This window comes from Scleropages formosus, chromosome 5 (genome assembly GCF_900964775.1).
Source record: "Scleropages formosus chromosome 5, fSclFor1.1, whole genome shotgun sequence".
In the NCBI taxonomy this organism is placed as follows: domain Eukaryota; kingdom Metazoa; phylum Chordata; class Actinopteri; order Osteoglossiformes; family Osteoglossidae; genus Scleropages; species Scleropages formosus.
This window is the reverse complement of record NC_041810.1, coordinates 5,317,899-5,343,829: the sequence shown is the minus strand read 5'-3', so window position 1 is coordinate 5,343,829 and position 25,931 is coordinate 5,317,899. Positions and strand designations below refer to the sequence as shown.

Genomic DNA, 25,931 nt, shown 5'->3' with positions numbered 1-25,931 from the left:
AAACTTATTGCAGCGGCCACCTCCCTATCATTAAGATAATCTGTAATTGTTTTCCCCTTACTGGTAGGACATTGGGCAAAATTAAACAATTAACTTAATCTCGAAAAAGTGGTTTGTAGACATACAACTCCAAATAGACAAAAGTTTTTCAAACTTTAAAAAAAAAAAAAAAAAAGTTTTTTTTTTTTTTTTTTTTTAAAAACATATAAGTTGAGCAAAACCACATGTTTATTCCAGTATATAACCCACCCCACCCAACCCCATTAGGCTCGTAATGTGAGAATGAACAGCACAACAACAGAAGCGACACCGCTTGGAAAGACACAAAGGAGTTTTAATCTCCATCACGTATGACGCAGTTTCGGAGCTGCAGGACTGTAGAAGGTCAAAAGAACGACTTCGGTGCAGTAAAGTGCGGCGCTGCTCACACTGGGACTCCTCCACTTCATCGCCCCTCAGATTTTTTAAAAAAAAAAAAAAAAAAAAGTCGAGGAAGAAGATGAGGTGGAACGCCGGCCCTCTCTAGCGAGCAGATTCCTGCGAAGTATCCATCAGCCCCTGATTGCACACTGAGATCACACTGTGGGAAACCTTTTTCAACGAGTGCATTTCTCACTGGCAACACAAGCACCAAAGAACTGGCCTGAGGATGTGGGCGCAAAGAAAACAAACAAAGCCATTAGTAAGTACAAAGGGCAATAAAGCAACACGCCAGTAACCAAACAAGAGAAGCAGCACAAAAAAAAGGGCAACGAAATCTAGAAGATCGCGTTTCTTTGAGGAGCAATAAGAGAAGCCGCAGTGTGACTAATGACGGTGCGACGGCATCAGGAAGGTAAATACGGGGGCCGCCTGCCTCCCGTGAGCTCGGTAAACATGTTTTTGTGCGTCAAGGCGAAGAAGCCTGGGGGGACCTCATGTTGAGTATTTTTACTGTGTTTTACTTCCATACGAAATCATCCCGAAGGCACTTTCCCAGCAGCGAATTTCAGGTATTTTCAGGAACTCCATTCAATTACACTCTTGAACAGATGTGAGCGAGTCATTCCCAGGTCTGGTTTTGCACATTCCAGTTTACTGTATATTGATGCGAGTAAGAACTGGAAATTAGTCTTGATAGGGTTCAGTACTAAATGAATCGTATCTTTCAAAGCGTGATTTTTTTTTTTTTTTTTTTTTTGCAGTTCTGTTAAACCGAATTTTACATGAATGCCTTTTAGGGTGAAAAGGCTTTAAAACATATTTGTCAGTCAATAGATCCTTAAACTGACCCCTCAGGTGGTATTTTCAACACAGTATTAATCATGGTATTCATACTCTGTCTAGCAACTAGCTGGAAGAGTTTAAACAAAAATAAATTGTGCGCAAAATAATGAATTACTGACATTTGCCACCGATGAGAAGAGAGGCTTTTTAGCAATATCTTCTCAAAATACATTTTTAAAAAAATGCTTTACTTGCTGAAAACCAACCTAAGAGTGGTCCTGCACAAAAAAAAAAAAAAAAGGTCTCGCAAACAGCCAAGTTTGGTCTTCACTCCTGAATGTCAACCAGAGGAGGAGAGAAGAGAGAGGGGGGGGAAAAAAAAAAAAAAAAAAAAAAAAAAAAAAAAAAAATCTCTGCACTTCACCCATCGCACGTGTGGTTGAGGGTTTGAGTTTCTGCAGCTTCCGTTGAAGCCCACATCACAGGGCTGCGATATGAGATGCATCAAGGATCTGATGACAACTGGGATAAACACGCTTACACAAAATGTGACAAACCATGAATAAAGATAATTACACTTAATGACAAACCACTAGATCTGTGGCATAGAGTTAACTCAAATTAAACCAGCGAGACTTGCCGGATAATTTGGTTTGATTCACCTTATCAGAATAATGTGTTGCTTTTAAATCAATCCGCATATTGAAAATGTAATTAAAAATTTTTCTAATTACCTTCATTTGTATAAACAGAATCAACGTACATGTAAACATTCATTTTGTTTGTTAGTACTGATCAGTACACCATGTTGCCAACACAGTTCCCTTCAGAGGCCCGGTGTGTCACTGTTAACGATAAATCAACTTATTGCTTAACAATACCTAGTCAGTAAACAGGACTCATTTTTATGCTGCAGAAGCAAATTTACAGTTACACGTATTCATTTAGCAGACACTTTCCTCCAAAGCGACGTACATCTCATCGAAAATGCGATGTGTTCCTTACATTAGCAGAAAGATACACTTAGATGCGGAGGTGTGATTCTAAAGTGCAATTTGTTCGTTTCCATCATATGAACCAATGTTCATCACACGAGTAGCTGCATAAAACTGTCAGAATATCGACAATTCTTGATCACCTTCCATATAATATATATATATACTGTGTGTGTGTGTGTGTGTGTGTGTGTGTGTATGTATGTATATATATATATATATATATATATCTGTATTAATGTGTACATGTAATATATATATTTAATACACATATACAGTATATATATATATACACACACACATATACAGTATATATATTACTAATATATAGTGTATGTGTATATAATATATACTGTATATGTGTACATATATCTATTAATGTGTACATGTAATAACATTTAATACACACATTTTTTGAGATACATATAAACATTTGTGTTACATTACAGGAGTAGCTGTGTAAAGGTTTATCCTACATGATCTCAAAGTTCTAGTGCATGAACATTTACACCTTACATGAACTTACGAGATCACGGGCAAAGCAAGCCTGGAAAGGCAATATTGGCTCATCTGTCCGATTTCTTCCTTAGGAGAATCTCAGATTCTGTGGGAACGCGGAGACCTCCAGAGTCCACTGGCAACGATGGGATCTTAAGGGATTCGGAGTTTATAACAATCCATTTTTTGACAACAGAAGGTGCTCGCAGACGCTCTGCACGGAGGCTCGGTCCACGACGACAGGGCAGCCTGGACAGCCGGTTTGCCCCAAGTCAAGGCGCAATTATGTTTGAGGTTGACCGAATTAAATGTGAACGCTGGCGCTACTACAGCACCCTCTACTCATCTTTTGTGGGAGGTGAAGAAGGGCACTTCTCGACATCTTCCCCCTTCTCATTGAGCCACTTCAGTAACACATGCTGAGTGAAACAAGTATAAGAAAGAGCGATGACTACCGCTCGCCAATCCCGTTATTCACCGCATCAAATTCTGTCTCCATAAATTCAGTGTGTTTAAACTTCTGTGAAAATGCTGCCACCAGGTCATTTCAATTGAATTGAAGACCTCGTCATTGTAGTGCTGTGCAAAACTACAAAATTATAGTGGTTTTCCCCCCCGAGTTCCTTAGACAACCACGTAAAACGCAAACATTTCAGTATAAAAATAGAAAATTAAACAGTTTAAACAAAATAATACAGTAAAACAGACAATAAAACAGCCCTTTAAGTGTGTGTGTGTGTAGTTGCGTGTATTGTGTGTGTATTCGGAGGTAAAATCGGGCAACTTTCGGCTGTTTTGCAGCTCTGGGGAAGAAGCTGTTTTTCATACTTCATATGTCATATTGAAGCCACAGAAGCTGCCAGCTCTTGGCGATTTTTCCTCAGCAGGATGGAGGAGCTGTGCGCCGAAGACCAGGCTCTTGACCAAAGGCGAATAACGGTGAAGCGACTGGGTAACAAAGCAAAAATGCTCCATAGAGCCCCACATGAGGATGTTTACCAGGGTGAGGCTTTCTGATGGGGGAGGAACGCCGCTGCAGCCAGAAAAGGGCTTTGATGAGACTGCTGCGGGTTACAGGTGCTCGGATATACCCGCGATAGCTAAGGAACGCAGCCAACTCCCAAGAGGGGTGATTATGGGACAGAAGGTGGACCACCGTGTTAAAGCGCGTTTGTGACCCGGGGACATACTTTGTTCCGCTCGGCGAAGGTACGAGTGACAGCCCATCCCACGCCATGAGGCCGAAAACACCCTGGACTCGATCTGTGAACAAGGGTCTTGCAGTACTAGACCAGGGCTCCCATGACTAGAGACAAAAACTAATAAGTAGCTTTGGTCGCAAGTATGTGTTGCTGCTAGATTCAAATTATTATCCCAAACGGCTATCTTTAAAACAAGAAAAACATATGGAAGAATGCCTGACCGCTTTCCATGAACTAATCCATCTCTGCCTGGAGGAATACATTTTGGCAAATTGTTGGAAGCCACAAACACAGAAGGTCAAATAAGTCAGGTCCACAGATGACCTCGGTCGTTTTGTGAAGAACAGCCCGACAGTAACAAGAGTCTATTTTTAAAAGGACGTTGCAACACAGATACGGTTTCCATCACGGGAATTACGTTCGGATTCAAAGTTGAGATTTACTGCTGGCGACTCAGTCCTTCATCGTGGCCGTATTTGTTAACCTGCCTTTTGGCTTCTGTTCGGATACGGAGACTCGGAGACTTAAACGCTTGAAGGATTGAATTTTTTTGTGCACGGATACGTTCCACGCTAAAGGAAAGTCCTGGTAGAGAGGAGATCGGAAGCTGATGGAAAATTAAGGTCCTGTTCCCTTCATTAACCAGTTTGCTTCTCAACACGCTGTTGACGGCAACAGAAATCAAGTCCGCTCACCACCCCCAAGGCGACGCCCCAGCTACCCATCACCAAGTGACTATAGGGTGGCCGGTGCCAGACGTGCTTCTCCAAAGTGTCTTCCGCACTTACTCGCACAGCAGGATCCCGTTCTCCAGGGCTCCGCGGAAGTCCTTGTCCCCGAAGCGCCGGCCCGTCACCGCCTGGAATTCGAACACAAATGGAGTCTGAGACCACCGTGCGCCACTCCGATGGAAGCTAACCGTATCAGAGCACGCCACTCACAGCATCCATGCAACACACTTCTGTCAGAGCCACGAGTGCTGCCACCTTGTTCTATTGTTAGATCTTTCACAATTCGCTCATGGAAAACATTTGCCGCAAAGCTCATGTAAAAGTCGGCGATGGTGCGGAGGTGGCCTTTACGGGCTTTCATTATACTCTTTAAAAGATGATAAAAGTCATTCTAAATATGGTGCCATTTCTCACCCCCTACTTGATGACAGTATTATGAGTGTTAAATCCTACAGACACCAATTCAGGGCTTGATCTGATGGGATTTTTTTTCCTCCCCGAGGCGGCCCGTCGGCTACGGAACAGTCGCTGTCAAAGATGGATCATTTTCTCATGCCCTTGCGTGCGATTTATCCACTTTTCTGACATCAAAAGTAATAACATGTTGCTTTGATCGTTGGGGGTTGCCCGAACCTGGCAAGCATGACTCAGACCAAAACTCACCCCTGTGAAAAACAGGCAAGTGGCTCTACTGACGCATCCAGAACTCAGAGAACTGAATTTCCTGCAGATCAAGCAAAGGGTTTCCACATGGATCTTCTCGGAATAAAACAAAAACCAAACGGTGAAATACCAATGCCATGAAAATGATTATTGATCATGAAGTACTACAATTAAGATCCAGTTTTAACCATTTAATCCTGATAACCATGTCCAGTAGCATAGAATTCTGAGAAGGGGTTCTTTAAAGGTGAGAGCTGGGATACAGTAAGAAATATAAGAGGCTGATAATTTGCTTTCTGTTCCCTCATTCCAGCTGGGGAAGGTGAGCAGCGTATCTTGTTTCCATTTCAATATCTACTGAATATCAGGGGCCGTTTTATAAAAGCATAATATGTTCCGGAGGGGGGTGCGGTCCCGCTCTCCGGCGGGCCTGGGGTTCGAGTCCCCCTCGGGGTGTCTTGCGGCGGACTGGCGTCGCGTCCTGGTGTGTCCCCTCCCCCTCCAGCTTGCGCCCTGTGTTGCCGGGCTAGGCTCTGGTTCGTCGCGGCACCCCAAGCGGTTTCAGCCTGTGTGCGCGATATGTTCTGGGCTTGTCATCATCCAAAGAACTGTTAACGTTTTTAAAAATACGGAACATGCAAACAACGTTAATGCAAACTATGATCGCTGCAATGGTTTCGGGAAATGTTCCCCTTGTCCTCATCCAGAACCTCCCGAGACACACCAGGTCCTTCGAAATTGTTCCAAAATCAAGTGTCTCAAGAAGATGTCACCCAACAACAGATCACATTTGCACATCATTTATGCAAATCTCTTTATGCTACAGTGTATCTCACTTGTTGGCAGAAGACAATTATGTGATTTTTATCATCATTATTTGTGCACTGAGTGGATGGTCTAGAACTCACAAAGCAGGCAGACTTTCTCCTGGAAGTTCACACTTATTTAGCTGATACTAAAGTTGCTTATTTAGTGATTTACAGTTTCAACTTGCTTACAGTTACTCATCCATTTATACTAGGTGATTTAACTGGAGCAATTTAAGGTAAATACCTTGCACAAGAGTACTGCAGCTGGGATTTGAACCTACAACCTTTGGGTCCAAAGGCATCAATTCTAACCACTACACTACTAACTGCCCCAAGCTGACATGTCAAAATCAGATGAATAAGTAGACAAGGAGTCCCAACCTGAGGGAGAGATGTCTGAGATCAGAGGTACGGGGAATGTGCCCAACTGCTGGAATAAACCAGCGCCGAAGCCTCCGGTGACCTGGCCGCTGGAAACGGGTCCCGTTGCAGTTGTGAGCAAACCGCAACGAGCCCCACGACCCTTTTCAAAGACACAAGCCTTAGAACTACTTTTTTCATCAACAGACATCCAGCTTTCCTACCTCAAAGCCTTGGAGTCAGTTCAGATAGATCATAAATTCACATCAAAAAACCATACAAGCTTCCTCATATGTCAGGTTGCTTTTGTTGGGATCCTAAGGGAAGTCTGCACTTAGCCTTGACTTTCAAACTCAAGAACAGTGGGTGGGTTCATGTTTTGATGTACTCAGGCTTTGGAATGTCCAGACTACATCCAAGCCTCATTTCTCAGTCAGATTCCTTCTGGGGTTTTTGGCAGCAACCCTGCAGTTAAAGCCCTGAGAACTGAAGCAGTCTAGCCTCTGGTCTCCAAGCAGGCGCTCCTGTCCACCTTGTTGCACATAGATGAGAGTGAAGAGCCATCTGGATCAGCAGAGGACACCAAGAGAAGTACTGTGGTAGTCTTGATGTCACTGCATAGATGGGTTTCGCATGGAATGATGGCTTATAAACAACATACTGATCCTTAAGAAAGGGATTTTTAAAAAAAAAAAAATATCCATGTCCAACATGGACTGTTTATTGTCCATGATTATTGTGTCTTTAGGAACTCTATTTCAGCTGCTTCACCTTGCCAAGAAATACAAACATACAGTGTTGTACAGTGTCATTTCTATTCCTCAGGATGCAGCTTTAACTGTGTTTAGTGCCAGTTATTCCTTTCTTCAGTCCCCAATGCTAAGATATCTACTCTTCCATTACCGCATACATGATGTACTATCCCTGCTATCTACCATGAGACAAAGTATGAAAGCAAGGACCAGGGGACTTGTGAAAGTGTTACTGCAAAGGTCACGGTGTCCAAAGCAATACGCAAATTCTTGGACAGACCCGCTGCCTGCAAAACTGAGCCGTGCCTGGTTTCCTTATTAGTTCCAAACCCTAAGATCTTAACTCCGATTGTTGTACGTTTCAGGAGACGTAAAATATAGGGCTGCTGACAGAGTGGCTTCCCGAGGAAGGGCTTTCCAGAAGCTGCCCCGGCGAGCGCCCCGGCGAGCGCCCTCGTCGCGCGTCTCCTTAGGGGGCCGACGGCTGCGGATCGGAGAACAGACCAGCGAGTCCCGCAGGTTTCCTCACCGACTACTTACTCTGAGGAGGTCTGTTCTGAAACACGACACAGCCCTGCCACTGACAAAACAAGCTGCATGTCACACCCATTTGGCCGCAAGAGGCTGTGGGGGGGAGGACGACTAAAGCAGATCCACGCTTGTAATATGCTTGTGGCACTAGTTTTAAGAAAACATTAAAAACATATCAATGCCATTTCATTTTTTTTTTTTTTTAAAAGCATGGAAGACTTCTCCAACCTGGTCTTTCTCCTAGAAAATGAGAAGACCTTGCAGAGTAATATTTTGCAAGAAATACCTTAAGACAAATCGCAACACCGAGTGATGACCGCTCTATCTGCCGTGTGATGATTGCAGCAACACGGCAAGCTAATCCCCTATACCTCTTATTCTTTGGGTCTTAGTCTATGTTTGTTGTGCATTCTGGTGGCAGTGAGGAGAAGGGGGGGGAAAAAACAAAAAAAAAACCTAAAGTCTTTTCTACCTAGAATGCTCAAGACCCCTGAGCCAGTGACACTTGGACCTCAAGAGGTTTTTTTTTTTTTCCTTCCTCCTTTGCCTTTCAGTTGGGAGTTTCTTTCTTTTCCTTTGCTCCATGGTCACTGCTTCATATAACTGAGTATGAGTGAAACGCAACCCAGACGCAAGTCAAGACCCACCAGTATTAAGGCCTTATTTGTACGGTGTCACCAGTTAATACTGGTTATGGTCTGGAACATACCGAATCAGAACGTTGCCAGTTCTGCATATGAGCAGGTCCAATCTCATGTCATCTGTTTAGGCCCTTCAAACTTGCATTCCCAGTGCCCTTCCATGCCCTGTCACAGACACTGTCATCTTCTACCATCCTTCAAACAAGCCTGGGCAGATCCTCTGATTTCTTGATGGTACTGTGACTTCTTTAAAAGGGCATCTCCAAGAGCACTGGGATGCATCAGCTGTCGGAAAGAGACTCGGGCCTCCTCTAGGACTGAGCTGGACTGCGTGCTGACTGCGGTGTGCATGACTGAAGACAGAGACCCCCCCCCCCCCAACACACACACACACACACACACACACACACACACACGCACGAGAGTGATCCGGAGGACCAGGTGCAACTCAAACATTAATCTGTCCTCGTGACCCAAAAGGCGATCTGGTCCTCCACCAAAACTTTGGCTGGCAGGGGTCACATTAACATCCACAGTAGCTTTTTGTCTGCAGAGTTTATTTCACAAACACACCGTGGGGTTATTCAAGGCAACTCAATTACATTCTGGAATTTGTTTTCCATCGAATGTGGGATACTTTTAAGCCGTGCCGTTCACTAAATTTCTAAACGATCAAACTTTGCTCCCAATGGTCCCTTTAAGACATAACAAGGACTATTATTTATCCACATATATTTCCGCTATTTCCCTATATTGTTTCTCACTAAAGCATCGTCTTGACCAAAGCGAACAAATAACTTACAAAAATGCTTTTGACCACAAGGAAATTGTGTAAGAAACTTCAATCACTGCTTTTTGAAATGTCTATAACTATGCATTCTTGTGGTTGTAGTAAGTCTTTATAGAGCAAATAGATCAAACAAAGTGGTGATCAAAGAAAAATCAACATTTCAGCTCTTTATGAAAACTAACGATGTGCTCCTGTCTGCAAAATTTCAGCCAAAAGGCCGAGCAGAGTACAAGTACAGTTTCAAAGTTCCGAAATGAATGTCGTCCAAATTACCTGACGCGCCGAGACCTTACAGTCAGGAGACCTCCAGAACTTAACAAAAGGGGGAAAGAAGTTTTATAATATAAGGATAAATAAATAAAGAAAATTTCCCTTTCATCATGGAAGAGAGACCATTTGCTGAAACAATACGTCCAGGTGGTCCCCGATTTATGATGGTTTGACTTATTTTCTTTTTTCCGACTTAACGATGATGAGCTGGCGACAGACATTTAATAGAAACTGCACTTTGAATTTTGAATTCTGATTTTTTCCCGGGCAACCGATACGTGGAACGAGACTCTTTTGATGCTAGGCAGCAGTAGCGATCCGCATCTCCAATCTGTCACTCAGGTGTTTATTAGGTGTATCAAATGCATTTTCGACTTAGTACATTTTCAATTTGTGATGGGTTTCGCGGAAGGTAACCCCATCGTAAATTGGGGACCATCTGTATACAAAAAAATACTAGATCAAGGGTTAGCCAAACCTAGTTTTACAGAGCATCCAGCTACTTAAATCTCCAGTTTCACACAAGCATAAATTAAGATGCTTAAAATGACTGAGGTGAGGCACATTCTGTCTTTAAGTCACGAAAAAACGATGGTTTAGGTTGGGTACTTTTGCAATTCTCTCCTGTTCCTCTCTCTAATTCTCTTGCAATCAGTGTCCTGGTTTGATCCAAGATCCATCTGTATGTCTCCCTCCCATCCACACACGCCAAAAAGTCTTCTCCAGCACCAAAATGTAGATTTAAACAGCGCTCCGGAAATCATTTTTAATAAGGTTTCACAATCTTTCCTGCAAGTCACAGTAAATATGTGAAGCTCTCAACTTTGAGTTCAAAAGTAAGAACTTCCGCCATTGCTGAGTTCGTTGAAAGCGAGACTAATTTAAACAAATGGCTCTATAACTCTATTTTCTTATTTAACCCTCTCAGTGCCCTCATGAAATTATTTCGTATGTAACCAAACTCTTGGCAGAAGTCGTGGGAGACCACTAGCCAACCGGTTTCTTCCCTCCCGGCCTTTTTTCTTACGAGCCCAACTCTCGGGGGGCGTTGTAAGATGCCACAGTGAGACGAGGTCACGGGACAAAAAGAGCAGGATGCCGGTGAACAGTTCTGAACCGCAGATGCAGATTGATACAGATTAGTGCTCATACTCAGTTGCCTACTGAACTACTTTATGTGGTCACGTGAGGACAACCATCACTGACATCCCCCGCTGGACTGCTGCAATGGTCTCACCCATATCTTTACCAATAGGAAAGGTTGTTGTTGTGAGGTCTGAAAACGTCACCTCAAATCTCAGCCATTTTTCTTGACTTTGAACATGTGATGGCGGTGGTATGTACTACAAAGTAAACACCACGGGTGGACAGAGGCTTTTATGGATGACAGCAGCCCTGGTGGACAACAAACCATCTTTCACTCAAGGGTAGAACTGAAGCTGATATGGTTGCTGGAAAGCTTTCAACACAAGAAGTCACTGGTGTGGGGTGGCTATAGTGCGGCATTCATCCGTTTCGACAATTTAGAGGGCCCTTTATTAAAAAAAAAGTAAAGACCTTCCATGGCTTTGTTCAGAGCACCATGTAGATGAGCCTGCATTTAACACATGCTACTCATTTCCCTTACATCACCCTCAAAACATCCCTACAGAACAGCTGTAAAGATACATCAAAAAGTGGTTACTGTTACAGTCATGCCTGAGCACTTACAGTACACAATACTGTACTATCCCTTGCTAGACTCTTGCCAAAAGCACAAGGGACTCCTTCAAAGCATTAAGTACTTAAACTCATTCACTCATGGACATTTTTACATAAATGGAGAAAAGAAAAACATAAGCACTCAAATTTGGGAAATTTTTTTGCCCAGATGCAGAATTCAAAGTAAAAATGGTAACGCTGATGTCTAAAGTGCCCATTGACAGGCATTGTGGGATACGGACGCGTTGCCTTCTGCTGGTCAAATCTCACGATCCCCCGGGACTGTGAATTCCTAGTGTAGTTAAATGAGCATGTTTGTATATTTGTCTTTTTTTTTTTTTTTTTTAAGCTTTGAGACATTTTTTATTTCTGTAGTTATGTTACTGCGAAGCAAATATTGTTGAAACTGTTTATTCACAATACATTTTTAGATACTTCAGTCCCAAGTTTCTCTGCCTTGAGAAGAATATTTGTTTTCCTTTGTTTGCAAACCTGTTTTATGGTGCTCACCATAAATGACTGGAAACATGCCCATCATAATTTAAAGGAATTTGATCGAAAAAGGATGTAAAACTATCAGGAGCCATTATATCACAAAAGAATCTTTCCTTTAATATTAGTCCTATTTTTTTGCATTATAGAGAAATAAGAAAATCTGGTCCCATAAGGCACGAAGCATAGAAACAAAAGGCTCAGCACAAATTCTCTAATCCATAACAGTAAGGGAGAAAATGTGTGATTTACCTAACAGTGGTGGTCACCAACTTCCAGATACCATAATGAACGCCTGTTCAATACTAAACATGGCCCTCTGGCACTGGGATCATTTTCACAAAAATATACAATGAACTCTATGTAGTGTTATCAGCCCACACACCTTATTCACTGTGGTAACTTACACTGCTAGATACACTACTCACAATGGGTCACTCATCCATACATCAGTGGAACACACACTCTCTCTGTCACTCACAGACTGTGGGTGAACCTCAGCAACATGTCTTTGGAGTGTGGGAGGAAACCAGAGCACCCAGAGGAAACCCACACAGACACGGTGAGACCATAGAAACTCCACGCAGGCCGAGTGGGGATCGAACCAACGTCCTGTTGCACCTCCCAGGTGCTGAGAGACAGCAGCATTACTCGTAGCGCCGTGCAAAAATAGACAACTTTCATTTTGTGACTCAGCTTTGCTGAAAGATTAGAATAACCAACATGTATTCATCACCAGTTAGTTATGGCTCAGTTTCACTATTGATTCTCAATATCATTCTTTTTGAAGACATGGGAACCACCCACACATGCACAGACACACGCGCTTTCGTTCTGCAGCCTTCACAGGTACCACTTGAATTAAGAATTATTCCCCACTCCGGCCCAATAAAACTCAAGTATTTCCCCACACAAATGTCCCTTCGAGGTTACGAAATCAGTTCTACACACAAAAACACACAAGTAGGCAGTCCCTCCCTTGTTTACCCAAACACACGTTGCCTCACAAGAGAATCCTAAAACGATTACGTAACCCTGACCACCTTGATTAGGTTCTTAAGAAATGAGCACTTAACCTGTATGCAATTAATCCTTAATCTAGATTATGTTGGTAATTAACAGCTAATCCTTCTCATTTGATCAGGAGAAAGCGGAAATGGGATGAAAGGTCCCTCGGATGACGGCGATGGCGATGCCCACCCCCGCAGTGGATCAGCTCAACCTTTCCGCCTCCAGACAGCAGAGCATGCTGGGATTTCAATGCGCTCGATGTTCTGCCCCAATTCCTTAAAACATGGGGGGGGGAAAAAAGCAAGTCACCGGTGCAGCCATCTGTCTTAGTAATGATATCAATATATTTAAAGCGTAATTCGGATTAAGTAATATTGGGTAATACATTGAACATGTGGCTTGGTGGAAGCCTGTCAAGGGCTGAGCAATGTGCTTTATCATTCGGACGCATTATTTTCATCTCAGCAATTATTCAACCACTTGACGGTTTGTCAGGTCATGGTTTATTGTGTATTGCACAACTAAGGATGCACGTTGCCAAAAATCTGGTAATAATATAGAGAGAGACAACAGCCGTCACTTTAACTCCCGATCTCATATATTCCTCAATCCAGCAGGAATGTGGTGTCATTTTCCTGCGTACAAAGACAAACATAAGCGCTTCCAGATACAGTATATAAGTAGAGCCCATACAGAACGCTGCTGCCCTAGTCACGTTTGACTTGCCGAAGCATTCCCATGCATCTCCACTGGCTTCCTATAGGTGACCGGATCAAATTTAAGACCCTAGTTATTGTCTACAAATGTATCGGTAGAACTGCTCCCAGATATTTACAAGACTTGATCAACTGCTACACCCCAACCAGACTGCTACGCTCTTCTACAACTGCCTGCTTGGAGGTCCCATACATTAAAGGTGAAGCATGGAGGTTCCGACTCCGCCGTGGTGGAACGACCTCCCCCCCTCACTCAGAACTGCTGAATCTCTGTCCAAATTTAAAAAGGGTCTTAAAACTCACCTCTTCCAGATTCACTTCTCTCATCATCTCTTAAGCTCATGTAAGGTGCAAACGTTTATGCCGTATAACTTCATGCCCGGATAAACCTTCACGCAGCGACTACGGCAATGTAACGTAAATGTTTATGTGTTTCTCAAAAAAAAAAAAAAAACTAGGAAGGTGATCAGGAATCGTCGATATTCTGATTGTTGATTTGGTGGGTTCAGTATTATGAAGCGACTCGTGTGATTGATATTGGTTCATATGTTGGAAAGTAAACTAACTGCACTTAAGAATCACACATCTGTATCTAAGTGTCTCTTCCTGCTAATGTAATGAACACATTGCATTTTCTATGAGAGGTACGGTGCTTTGGACAAAAGTGTCTGAAATCTCTCTCACACACACACACACACACACACACACACACACACACACACACACACACACACACACACAGTCTACAACTGCTTGTCACGAGCAGGGTTGCGACAAGCTGGAGCCCAACCCGACAACACAGGGAGCAAGGCTGGGGGGCGCACACACAGGACGGGACGCCAGTATGCCACAAGGCACCCCAAGCAGAATTCGAGCCCCAAACTCACCACGCAGCAGGCTTCGGCCAAACCCGCTGCGCCACCGTGCCCCCTCCCCCATCTACTAAATGAATAAATGTATGTATCATATACAGTATATAAATTTTTTTTCTTTTTTTGCAAGAATGCGCTTAAGAGTCGCTCTCTCATTATGGTTCACCAGTGCTGGTGTGCAACACCGCTGCCCGATACATGGGATTTCTAAAACTAATCACTCATTTCCTTTTCTGGTGCTCCGGCGTTGTTGGCAATGCCAAAAGGAATGCTCTGGTTTGGGCCTTTCTGCTACAATGGGTGTAGTCTCCCGAGGCTTGGACTCACGCTGTGAGAAACACTCTGGAATCTTCCTCTTTGGCTCCGTGTGAGGGACCACAGTGGGTTTCGTTGCCTTCCATACAGCAGTGCCCTGAACGCCTATGCAACTAAAAAAATAAACATGTGCCAAAGCGGAATGGCATGAGGAACTTTCCGGAAAACTAATGGATGGTATACAAAAAATGCAGCAATGGCATAATTTGGACTTGTTTATAATCGCTCAACTGCAGAGATCAGACCAGGACGCAAAAGCGACGGCAATGGAATTCATTGATTGCTTCTGTGGTTTTGCAGGGAGAGCAGTGCATTCAAAGGAAATGAAAAAAATAGGCATTCATACAAGGACGGCGGGAGGGCAAGCCCGTACCAGCACACAGGTGCGGCCATGCCGCGGCGAACGGAGGAACACAGGTGCTCGGGCTTCGCACAAAGGCCGTGCGCAAGCGGTCCGAGCCGGGACTTTGACCAGGGCGCTATATCTGACCATTATGTCACGGGTCACTTTAACTGCAGCCATTGTCCATTTGTCGTCCCCTGGGAAGACTGGATGTCACGCCCAGGGTGGTGAGCACTGTTCCCTTACCGCTCCCCGCAACAACAAGGAAGCCGGAGGGCTTAAAAATGAATGAAGGGAAAACTCAATCATCTGAAGGTTTCTGGAGAGCAAAGCAGCTTTTACACGACTGCTAGTCATGGTCATATCCCACCTGGACCACTACAGCTCCCTCCTGTCTGGTCTCCTGGCTGCTGCCATCAAGCCTTTCTAGCTGAACCAGAATACTGCCACAGAAGTTGCGTTTCAGCCTTGTTTGGCATCTCTCCTCTTCGCCTCTCTCCAGTGGTTTCCATTAGCTGCCCATATCAAGTCCAAGACACTAGTTATGGCCTAACGTGGTCAACGGATCTGTTCCCCGATATCTGTAGGACCCGATCACTTGCTACACCCCTTCGCCTCTGACCGCTTGGTGGTGCCCACCTTGGAGGTCCAAAGTCAAAAGCCCAGAAGTTCTTGCTTGTGCCTCAAATGTGGTAGAATGAGCTCCTCTGTCACTCAGAACTGCTGAATCCCTCTCAACATCGAAAAAGCCTCAAAATATCTCTTTTAAACCCATTTCTCTCCCATCTCCTATCCATGATGATAAACTTTCAAAACGCTACCTGTTAAAATTTTACAAAAAAAAAAAAAAAAAAAAAATTACTCCATCAATTCTATATACAGCTATTTGCATGATGTCAACTGGCAAAAACACACACACACTTTCTGAACCGCTTGTCCCATACGTGGTCGCGGGGAGCCAGAGCCTAACCCGGCAACTCAGGGCGTAAGGCCGGAGGGGGAGGGGACACACCCAGGACGGGACGCCAGTCCGTCGCAAGGCACCCCAAGCGGGACTCGAACCCCAGACCCACTGGAGAGCAGGACCCAGTCCAACCCACTGCACCACCGCACCCCCTCCTAGCAAAAACAATGAACCTGGTATAATCCTGGGGGAACGAGGGCAATGGGACGCAGTGCCACAGTAGGTTTGGCTGGGGCTGCTGTGTGGTGAGTCTGGGATTCGAGTCCTGCTTGGGGTGCCTTGGGATGGACTGGTGTCCCGTCCTGGGTGTGTCCGCGCCCCTCCCCCCCGAGCCCTGCACCGTGTTGCCGCTTGGGACGATCGGTTGTGGTATAATGCTGTGCTTTGCGAACTAAATGTCCATATCTCTTCTTGCATGTTGGCTGATGAAAGGCGCTTCTGTTTACCCGGAATTCTATGTTGTTTTGGAAAAAACTTCTGCTAGATGGGGGGGGAATGTAAATGTAAACGAAAAAAGCTGCAAAACCTGTGTTCCCAGCGACTTACACGGCCAGCAGCTGTCCAGTACAATCTGTATATTTCAAACAGTGTAAACGCATTACCTCTGTGTTTTTACAGAAGACATCCACCTCAGACCTATAAAACACCGTTAACCCGGGAGAACGCTGTCCTTTAACCTATCGGTGCAGTTATTTAACCGTAGTTCATACATATGCCTCCTAAAGATTTATGCCGTTTACCATTTGTTGAGCACGTTTTGCACTAATTTACAGCACCGCTTGAAAAGCTAAGAGCTTCATTGACACTGCAGCTTGTACCATAGTGGAGAGACCCAGAACAGCCTCGACACGAGAGGACTTTGGCCCAATTTTCCGCTTTCGGCACAATGCAGCCACTCCGCAATGGACATGCGGTGCTTCTCGGGTCGGGGCCTTGTCGTGGCGGAAGGGTTTGCGTGATCCAGGGATCTCCGGAGCTACATCGTCGGGAGCAGTTTGCTCCTGGTAGGGTCTCCCAAGGCGAACGGGTCTGGAGTGAAGATCCAGACTAACATTATCCAAAAACCCCCATGAGAGGTAGAGAGTACAACATTTACCCTGCCCGGAATAGGGTCATCGGGACCTACCCCTGGAGCCAGGCCTGAGGGTAGTGTTCCTAGGAGAGAGCCCGGTGGCCGGGCAGCCCACATAACCCGGCCGGGCTCAGCCCGAAAAAGCATCGTGGGGGGGCCATGTGGGCCCACCACGGGGGTTGGGTGCAATGCTATTCGGGCAGCTGGAGCAGGCAGGATGGCGCGTAGCGTCACGGCCCTTCGCGACAGAAACAGGCTCTTGGCATAGAGCTGCTTTAAAAAAAAATATATATATATTTGCCCCCATTTTCATCTATTGTTGCAGCTTTTCGACAGTAAATCTGATTTTCTCAGTCCTAGTAGTGAATGAATGTACCATCAGAGAAAAAAAGATGACACCAGTCATTTCCTAGGCAGGGAAGATAATGAAATGTGCAATTTAGAATGTGGAAAAGTTAATGGCCCTAACTTTAAAGAGTCTCATTAAGGGTGTAGTAATAATAATAATAATAATAATAATAATAATATTATTATTATTATTATTAACTCAGCTGTTTGAATTAAAAAGGAGAAAGGACACAGGAAAGCGGAAAACGGGCAAATACTTTCCCACGGCGCTTTGGAAGCGGAGAGGTGCTGTTCGAGGTCACTGCCCCGAAGACAGTGAAATCAAATCAAATCAGTCCACTGGACTTCATGACCAAATCATCATGTCCTTCACTTTGGCTGCGGATCTCGGCGGTTAGCTGCTGCAAAGAAAATGTATTTCTGAAGATTTTCGAGAGTTAAAACATCTCCCAGCAACAGCTCTGTTTTAATGATTCGGATTAACTGCCAGCAAGATAGATAATTTTTTAATTTTTTTTTTTTCCCCCCAAAAAGGTCATAGCTTAACAGCTTTATTAGATCAACGTTAAAAAAAAAAAGCGCATCGTTACATTAGTTGTATCTCAGTGACAACGGGACTGTTTTCCCACTGAAGTGTCACCAGATGAAGGAAGTGGCCCTTTGTCACTCGTTTCCCATTATCTCAGGCAGCTCCTATTTCACGTCCAGAGAGAACAGCTCAGTGGGAAAAGACGCAGCGGTCTTGCGGGCGTCATGGATCCGGCGAGCTACATTTTCAGCGCCACATGGTCCAACAGGTCCCTCACAGGATTAAAGCTCATTGCTTGGCTTATGGACGGGGCCCGGGGGGGGCGGGGGGACGGGGCAGGCTAAGAGGAAACGAGCACAAATCCAGTGAAACGCTAACAGGATGCAAACAGGATGTGACTCCTGGGGCTTAAGTATGCATCAGGTGGCCAAGTTTTGGCGCTGTTTATATGCATGCCATCATTTCCTTAAGGTTTCTCCTGGAGAGACCTTATAAAAACCAAAAAGGTCCCTTATAAATGACAGAGGCCACGGGGCCAGCCAATAACATCTTTTCGAGAAGTGAGGAGGTTGACAGTGAGCAGAGAAGCACAAATATACATTTACATTATTTATTTAGTAGACACTTTTCTCCAAAGCAACTTCCAATGAACTCTATGTAGTGTTATCAGCCCACACACCTTATTCACCATGGTGATTTACACTGCTAGTTACACTACTTCCAGTGATGTATGGAAGAGTGACCCAGTGTAACACACACACACACACACACACACACACACAGTCACTCACACACTATGGGTGAACCTGAATAGTACATCACTGGAGTGTGGGAGGAAACCAGAGCACCTGGAGGAAACCCACACAGACACGGGGAGAACATGCAAACTCCACACAGACCGAGTGGGGATCAAACCCACATCCTTTCGCACCACCCAGGCGCTGTGAGACAACAGCGCTACTCGCTGTGCCACCATGTTGCCTGATGTGTATCTCAGAGGAAGGAGATATCAGTCCTGTATAGGTGAGACCTCCACACCTGGGCTCACCTTGCACTTTAAAGCTGGACCCTTAGTGTACTGTGGTGCTCGGTCAGAAGGTACAGAGTTATGTGTTCGACAACACAATGCAAATGACCCCAGACATGAGCAGCAATGTCTGAAAGACTCTCCATCTCAAGCCTTTTCCCTGTACTGAACCTGGCTTTCATGACAGCCTGTTCCCAGAACTACCCTACTTCGTACTTCAAGTGATCTGGTTCGCAAAGCTGAAAACAGACCGGACTGTGTTTTTAAACTTGCCAGATAGTTATTTATATACTGGTGGTCCTCGATTTATGACGGTTCGACTTTACGATGGTCAGCTGGCGATAGACATTCAGTAGAAACAGTACTTCGAAAAATGTAAATTTAAATTTAGAAAATTTGAATTTTAAAAAAAAAAAAAAAAAAAAATCCAGATTTTTTCCCCCCCGGCAAGCGATACTCTCTTGTGATGCTGGGCAGCGGCAGAGATCTGCATCATCCAGTTTTTCCACGCAGAAGTGTGTATTAGGTGCATTAAATGCATTTTCAACTTATATTTCCAAGTTACGATGGGTTCCGCGTAACGTAACCCCATCGTAAATCAGGGACCACCTATATATCAACGAAAAAGACTGAATTAACACATCATTCACCCACACCCACACCCACACACACACACCCACACACACACACACACACACACACACACACACACACACACACACACACACACACACACACACACACACACACACACAATCGAAGGGCAATTTAGAGTCACCAATTCACCTGAAACACATGTCTTGGATCTCTAGGAGGAAACCAGAGCAGCTGGAGCAAACCCATGAAAGAACATGCAAAATCCACATAAACTGAGCCAGAATCAAACCCACGATGGCATACACAGTCCAGGACCTGTGAGGCACCAGCGGTACCTGCTGTCTCACTATACCCATCCGTTCAGCTAACATCGACGACCGCTTGACCTGAGCAGGGCCGCGGTGAGCCGGAGCCTATCCCGGAAACACAGGGCGTAAGGCTGAAGGGGGAGGGGATACACTCTGGACGGGACGCCAGTCCATCGCAAGGCACCCAAAGCAGGACTCAAACCCCTGACCCACCACACAGCAGGCACTGGCCAAATAGCACTATGTAGCTATTCGCTGCTCCATTACATTTACATTTATTCATTTAGAAGACAGTTTTCGCCAAGGCAACGGACATCTCAGTAAAAATACAATGTGTCCATTACATTAAGAGGAAGAGACATGGTTGCAGACATGCGATTCTTAAGTAAACCTAAATTGCTTCTTTCTACTTGATGCACCGATGTTCATCGCTCAAGCAGGTGCATAAAACGCAGGATAGATGAATCCTGATGGCCTTCCTACATTTTTTTTTTTCCTTTTTTAATGAGGTACACAAACATTTACATACGATACAGGAGTTGCGACTGTGTAAAGGCTCATCTGGGGATGATCATAAAGTTACGGCGCATGAACATTTACATCGTACATGAGCCGGAGAGAGCTTGGGTGAAGCGAGTACGAAAAAGGAGAGTTTCAGCAGTTCTGAGTGAGAGAGGGAAGTCGTTCCACCACAACGAAGCCAGACCCTCCATATCATTAACAAATACTAGCGACTGTGCAGATATGCACGTGTCCATTTACTCATCGTATTCGGCCCAGAGTCCCAGCCTGGACCCATAATTGTTTGGTCATGATAGGACACAAGGTTCTACAGAGGTTTAACAAGCGAGGCGCAGTGGACTCCAGCCAACCATGAACAAAAGGCCTTTGTTTGGAATTATTACAGGTAATGGGTGTTTCTTACTCCTGACACATCACCCATTGCCATCAGCGCTGAAATCCCACGGTCGTGCCCGGCTATGTGAAACAACCGAAGGTCACGCAGCACGGTTGTAATACACGAGTGAGTAAGATCGCGAACTCGTTGGGAGTATCGCTGGAGGAGATGCAATGATCTGGTGTCTGGATGTCTGCCTCCACCCCACACGGTGCCAAGATATGGTGTCTAAGAGCCTCGGTCTGCTGAAACTTTGAACAAGTCCTCCCCAACCAAAATCCCACCAAAACTGCCGTCCTTCATAATTCAGAAATTCGGCAACCGCATATAATGAGTCCAACGTGACTTTACACTTTAAGACTACGCACGCAAGTGTGCTGGACCACAGGTGGACTGCTGGACTTGGTCAGCTGCTCCGCACCCAGCACTGCACTAGTGGTTCAGTGGACACTGGACAGGGGTGGTGACCCATTCCTCTCTCCCCTGCAACCTCTGCTCTACTCTGCTCTGCCCTGCCATTTGTTCACTGACACAGGTCTGTGTAAAGTGCAGTCATAGTTGCAGCAATAGCGCAACGATCTGCCGCCTGGATCCTGCACCTTGTGCAACCACGGCTTTCGCACCCCTGGCTTGCCCTCAAGTTGGATGAAAGAGGGCTCCTGGAAAACGGCCAGGCCAAAGTTACAAGACCAGTTATCTCGCATAACCGTCACATTTACTTTGCCTACGCGTACTCGCACCGGTGCGATCGGTCTTCCTCCAACCTGCAGCCCGGTTCGCAGCGTGACACACTTGTCCTCCGTCTCGTTCCGTTCGCTCGTTGTCCGGCCCATTCGACGCGTCGGTTTTCGCTCGGAACGCGCTCGGTGACTTTCCCGAGAAACGCACAAAAGGACGAGAATACCTCTGACCCAAATTCTTCGAGTGTCGCCCAGTTACCATGCAGTCCTAAGAATCGTTGTCAGCGGGGTTACAGCAATCCTTCATGGTTCTGGAGCACACATTTAATAAAAGCAAAAAAATAAAAAATACATGTGCTATTTAAATTTTTTTTACTACACGTTCATATTAGTTACGTTTATTCATTTAGCTGATGCTTTTCTCCAAAGTGACTTACAATGTTCAGCTGTCTACAGATATTTACCCCTTTACGCACACACGCACGCACACACAGTCTGAACTGCTTGTCCTATACAGGGTTGCGGGGAGCCAGAGCCTAACCCGGCAGCACAGGGCGTAAGGCTGGAGGGGGAGGGGGGACACCCAGGACGGGGCGCCAGTCCGTTGCAAGGCACCCTAAGCAAGACTTGAACTCAAGACCCACCGGAGAGCAAGACCCGATCCAAACCACTATGCCGCCGTTATCCCCCCATCCCTTTATACAGCTGGGTAATTTTGCTGGAGCAATTTTGGGGTAAGTACCTTGCTCAAAGCAACGATGTAGGGCTTGAACGTACAACCTGAGTCGAAAGGCAGTGATCCTTTGCAATCCTTAAGCACTGTGTTACCTGCCGCCCCCAGAGAAACACAAAAATGGCACGGTGACAGAGCAGGTAGTGCTGTTTCACAGCACTTGGGTGGTGTGAGAGGACGTGGGTTCAATTACTGTTTAGTCTGTGTGAAGTTTGCATGTTCTCTCTGTGTGGGTTTCTTCTGGGTGCTCTGGTTTCCTCCCACAGTCCAAAGACATGCTGTTCAGGTTCACCCAGAGTGCGTGAGTGGCAGAGAGAGAAGGTGTGTTCCACTGATGTATGCATGAGAGACCCAGTGCAAGTAGTGTATCTAGCAGTGTAAGTCACCATGGTGAATAAGGTGCGTGGGCTGATAACACGACATAGAGCTCGTTGGAAGTCGCTTTGGAGAAATGCGTCTGCTAAATAAATAAATAAAATAAAAAAATGTATAAAGGTAGAAGAGTGCAACACAAACAGGGGACGGTGCCTTATCAGGAACACGTATGGGGCTGTCGAGGGTGAGCCGTCAATTTGAACCATGATGTCGTCGGTTACTTCTCCACTTATGAGCCAAACGACACCGCAGCACTTTGCAACAGTTGCACAGACACATGCAAATGAAGACGGTTGTTTGATGTTAGCCCATGGGATCGGGTTGGGGGGTGGCGGGGGGGGAGGAGGAGGGGGAGCGCCAGGCCCCGGGCATGTCCCGACACGTCGCCTTGCGTGTGCCCCTCGAGTGGGAGCGGCACCTCCCTGCGAGCTGCAGCAGGGCACCTTGTTTATTTGCTCCGTGACGGCGGGAGGGCGTGAGATGAACGAACGGGTTTCTCAACCGTGTCGCCACTTGGCGTTGGCAAGGAAACCCCTCCAGGAGACTTCCTGTTAACCCAGGCCTTGTCACGTCGGGCAGATCCCACAGCTGGGAGACAGACTCCGGACTGCATGGCCTGCGATGCAGCTGTTTCTGGAACATTCCTCTCTCCCTACCCTCTGGTATAGCAAATCAACATAATATACCTTTAATACTGTCTAGATGGAGGTCATTTCAAGTTCACACCTTGACAGTGTTATTGTACAAAAATTTATATGACTATGCACCCAATGCATTAAAAGCCATTAAACTTATACGTAATGAAGCTCTTAGCCACAGATACCCTGGCAGCCTAATGGGCTGAGACCAACAAGAGCTTTAGAGCAACAAATATTGACATAAGTCATGTTGGGACACAACAAATATTGCATAATGCAACCAGATTAAGAGGAAGGTATTGGTGCAAAAGTTTTAATTCGCCGACTTCGTGACAATACTGGTAGTTTTCCTTAAAAATACTGCTACTGGCAAAAAGAAAACATGACATTTAACTGACACTTTTCTCCAAAGCAACTTATAATTATTCACCCATTTATATAGCTGGGTAATTTCTGCTGGAGCAATTTATGGTAAGTACCTTGCTCAAGGGTACTACAGTTGGCGGTGGGACCAAACCTGAGACCTTTAGATCCAGCAACTCTAAGCACTGCACTACCAGCTGTTCACAAACATTTCTTCCATGCACCCAATGGTACTGAAAGAGCCATGGGAACGACGCATCCCTGCGATGTTACTGCAAATTCCTGCACGTTTTCGTACTCTTCCCAATAATATACTTTGAAGAAAATCAGTTAGGGTGCTTTTTGTATTCCATAACTCCAACTCACAAACCAGCACTGCAAAAAAAGGATGATTTTACAAGCTGTTGCCAATCTACAATTCCTCAAGTGTCAATGTCTAACAATTTTTTTTATTACAGCATTTGAAAATTACATATTACAGTATTTGAAATTGCCTTAATAGAGGGGGCATGGTGGCGCAGCAGGTTTGACTGGGTCCTGCTCTTCAGTGGGTCTGGGGTTCGAGTCCCGCTTAGGGTGCCTTGCGATGGACTGGCGTCCCGTCCTGGGTGTGTCCCCTCCCCCTCTGGCCTTACGCCCTGTGTTGCCGCGTTAGGCTCCGGTACACCACGAACCTGCTTGGTATGAGTGGTTTCAGACAGTGTGTGTGTGTGTGTGTGTGTGAGTGAGAGAAATTGCCTTAAGCTTCTGGAAGGGTGAGAGGAACTGTCAAGATCATGACCTTCCTGCAAAGTGATAGACAGAAACAATGGATGGTAACCCAGCGTGGCTGAAGAGACCCTCCCTTATAATAAACTCCACTCCAGTGACAAAACATGGTGCTGCAGGCACATTGTATTGTACAAGGGACACTTTTCTTCAAAGCAACTTAACAATATTAAGGTTACAATTATTTGCCCATTTTTATACAGCTGGGTCATTTTGCCTGAGTATTCCAGGGTAAGTACCTTGCTCAAGGGCACTATAGTCCGAGGTTCGGATCAAACCAGCGACCTTTGGATCCAAAGGAAGGAGCCCTAACCAGTACGAAACCGGCCGTCTCAAAATTGACAAATAATAGTAAAGCTTATTACACTTATTTAGCTGACACTTTCCTTCAAAGCAACTTACAGTGCTTAGGTTACAATTATCTACCCATTTATGCAGCTGGGTAATTTTTACTGGAGCAATTTAGAGCGAGTTCCTTGCTCAAGGGTACTACAGTTGGAGGTGGGGATAAAACATGCAACCTTTGGATCCAAAAGCAGTAGCTATAAATCACTATGCTACCGGCTGTCGCCGAGTTTGAAATTAATGCAGCTGGTGAGAATGATCTCTTCCCTTTTCCTTTTCTCCTGAAAACTGAAACGACAACAGTCCATCCTCGAGTAACGGAAAATATGCGGGAGCCAGTGTCCACCGTTTCCAACTTTTCATATCTTTGTGAACTATACCTATGATGGTATGCATATATCTATACATGTTTGATTACGGAAGCATCAATAAATATAGACAAATGTGCATATGCATGTCATATTAAAATTCACTAAATTAAAATGGAGAAAAAAAAAAAACCTATGGGTAATTAGCATCGCCAGGCAGGACTCCAACCCCAGACCCACCAGAGAGCAGAGGCCGACGAAACCCGTAGCGGCACCGCACCGCACCCCCCTGGTCTTTTCATTAATTTTTAATTTTTTCTTATATATTTTTATTGGTCACTGTTATTCCTGAAATCCATTGTTTCAGTGTCTGTTATTCTGTGGTTGGACTGCATTACAGGAACTGAACCTGGGCAGAGCGTGTCCAAGCAGCAGTGCCGAAGGAGCATCGCCATACTACAGCTGTCGAACCCGGCCCTCCGGGCATTATGGGAAAGCATCAGGAAGATCAGCCCATCCCAGAGCCACAACTGCTGTAAAGAAAGGGCCTCTATCATACGCAGTAAATTAAGTACTTCTTGTATGTGGCCTTACCTTAAAGATCACCTCCCTTGGAAATGGGATTGTAAAGAATAAACGAGGGGAGGAAAAAAAAAAAAAAAAAAAAAAAAAAAAAAACTTAGAATTTATAATAGTAATAATAATAATAATAATAAGAATTCATTAATCTCCATAGGGAAATTTACTCTGCCTCCCACTGCGACGGCACGAACTCGTCTCTGAACTGCGGAAGAGAACCGGACGACCCGGTTGAAACCCACACGAACAAGGGGAATAAGATACAAACTCCACATAAACCAAGTGGGAATCGAACTTGCGTTCTCTCGCACCGTCCAGCAGCCGAGAGCCAGGTAACGGTGGCATCCGTCCTCCCGCAGCTCGGCAGTTTAGTTAAGCGGGCTGTTCGCGGTGCACTTATCCAGCCTGTTGTGGGGGCAGCGCCATGGCACTCTTCCAAAAGGGCTAAAAGTGTGGGACGCAAAGTGGAGCTACAAGCGTGCACCAAACCCACACACCCGC

At 45.2% G+C, this 25,931-nt stretch overlaps 1 protein-coding gene across 3 annotated transcripts in view; it reads right to left on the bottom strand.

The window, feature by feature from the left end:
• The window catches only part of LOC108930824 (LIM and calponin homology domains-containing protein 1-like), an 87,822-nt gene that overhangs the window by 43,528 nt on the left and 18,363 nt on the right, over positions 1-25,931 (bottom strand). For all 3 annotated transcript variants that reach the window (XM_018746245.2, XM_018746248.2, XM_018746246.2), the window contains exon 2: positions 4,690-4,760. In XM_018746245.2, coding sequence (XP_018601761.2) covers positions 4,690-4,760 — 71 coding nt within the window. The remainder of the gene's footprint in view (positions 1-4,689; positions 4,761-25,931) is intronic.